This window comes from Malurus melanocephalus, unplaced genomic scaffold (assembly GCF_030028575.1).
Source record: "Malurus melanocephalus ecotype Western Australia unplaced genomic scaffold, MMel_1.1 scaffold_3980, whole genome shotgun sequence".
Lineage (NCBI taxonomy): Eukaryota > Metazoa > Chordata > Aves > Passeriformes > Maluridae > Malurus > Malurus melanocephalus.
Window position 1 is genome coordinate 1 of NW_026627212.1, and position 2,112 is coordinate 2,112.

Genomic DNA, 2,112 nt, shown 5'->3' on the forward strand with positions numbered 1-2,112 from the left:
GAGCTGACCGAGGAGGTGGAGCTGGCCAAGCGCCGCATCGACGAGATCAACAAGGAGCTGAACCAGGTGATGGAGCAGCTCGGGGACGCGCGCATCGACCGCCAGGAGAGCAGCCGGCAGCAGCGCAAGGCCGAGATCATGGACAGCATCAAACGCCTCTACCCCGGCTCCGTGGTGAGGAAAATGCCTGAAACTGAGCCAAAATCATCACAAAAACTGTGCTCAAATAGCCACAAAAACTGTGCCAAAATCAGCCCGAAACCGCATCCAAATCGCTACAAAAACTGCGCCAAAATCGGCCCAAAAATGCCCAAAAAGTGGCTCAAAACCGTGCCTGAATGGCCACAAAAATGTGCCAAAATCGGCCCAAAAATGCCCAAAAACTGGCCCAAAACCACGCCCAAATCGCTACAAAAACTGCACCAAAATTGGCCCAAAAATGCCCAAAAACTGGCCCAAAACTGCGCCCAAATCGGCCCAAAAATGCTCTAAAAACTGACCCAAAACCGCCCCCAAATTGCTATACAAACTGCGCCAAAATTGGCCCAAAAATGTCAAAAAAACCTGACCCAAAACCACGCCCAGATCACCACAAAACCGTGCCCAAATTGGCCCAAAAATGCTCTAAAAACTGACACAAAACTGCGCCCAAATCGCCACAAAAATGCCCTGAAATGTCCCCAGAAATGCCCCAAAAACCACACCCAAATTGCCTCAAAAACTGCCCCAAGAGCTGTCCCAAAATCACCCAAAAACTGCCAAAAATCTATCCCAAAACTGCCTTAAAACTGTCCCAAAACCGCCCTGAAACCGCCCCAAAACGATTTTTTGTTATAAACCCCCAGATTTTTGGGATTGTGTCCCTGCTCCCATTTTTGGGGTCCCTCTCCCCATTTTTGGGGTCCCCGATCCCATTTTTGAGGTCCCTGACCCCATAACTTTTGTCCCCTTTGCAGTACGGCCGCCTGATCTCCCTGTGCCAGCCCCTGCAGAAGAACCTGACCCCATTTCTGATGGCCCCTGACTCATTTTTGGGGTCCCTCTCCCTGTTTTTGGGGTCCCTCTCCCCCTTTTGGGGGTCCCCGATCCCATTTTTGAGGTCCCCGACCCCATAACTCGTATCCCCTTTGCAGTACGGCTGCCTGATCTCCCTGTGCCAGCCCCTGCAGAAGAACCTAATCCCATTTCCAGTGTTCCCACACCCATTTTTGGTGCCCCCTACCCTATTTTTGGGGTCCCTCTCCCCGTTTTTGGGGTCCCCAATCCCATTTTTGAGGTCCCTGACCCCATAACTCGTATCCCCTCCCCACTACAGCCGCCTGATCGACGTGTGCCAGCCCACGTGGATGAACCTGACCCCATTTCTGATGTTCCTGACCCGTTTCTGTTGACTGCTGACACCATTTTTGGCGTCCCCCAACCCATTTTTGGGGTCCCTGATCCCATTTCTGGTGTCTCTGACCCCATAACTTTTGCCCCCTTCGCAGTATGGCCCCCTGATCGACCTGTGCCAGCCCCTGCAGAAGAACCTGATCCCATTTCTAGTGTTGCCACACCCATTTCTGATGTCCCCTGACCCATTTTTGAGGTCACTCTCCCCATTTTTGAGGTTCCTCTCCCCGTTTTTGGGGTCCCCGATCCCATTTCTGGTGTCTCTGGCCCCGTAACTTCTGTCCCCTTTGCAGTACGGCCGCCTGATCGACCTGTGCCAGCCCACGTAGAAGAACCTGATCCCATTTCTGATGCCCCTGACCCCATTTCTGATGTCCCCTGACCCATTTTTGGGGTCCCTCTCCCTGTTTTTGGGGTCCCTCTCCCCCTTTTTGGGGTCCCCGATCCCATTTTTGAGGTCCCTGACCCCATAACTTTTACCCCCTCTGAAGTACGGCCGTCTTATCACCCTGTGCCAGCCCACACAGAAGAACCCAACCCTATGGATGTTGTCCTACACCCATTTTTGGGGTCCCTCTCCCCATTTTCGGGGTCCCTGATCCCATTTTTGAGGTCCCTGACCCCATAACTCGTATCCCCTTTGCAGTACGGCCGCCTGATCGACCTGTGCCAGCCCACACAGAAGAACCCAACCCTATGGATGTTGTCCTACACCCATTT

General features: G+C 53.1%; 1 protein-coding gene across 1 annotated transcript in view; it reads left to right on the forward strand.

The window, feature by feature from the left end:
- The first annotated feature begins 6 nt into the window (after positions 1-6).
- LOC130588262 (structural maintenance of chromosomes protein 1A-like) overlaps positions 7-2,112 on the forward strand; it is a 4,519-nt gene continuing 2,413 nt past the window's right edge. Inside the window, exon 1 of the mRNA XM_057389205.1 lies at positions 7-174. Coding sequence (XP_057245188.1) covers positions 70-174 — 105 coding nt within the window. The 5' untranslated portion in view covers positions 7-69. The remainder of the gene's footprint in view (positions 175-2,112) is intronic.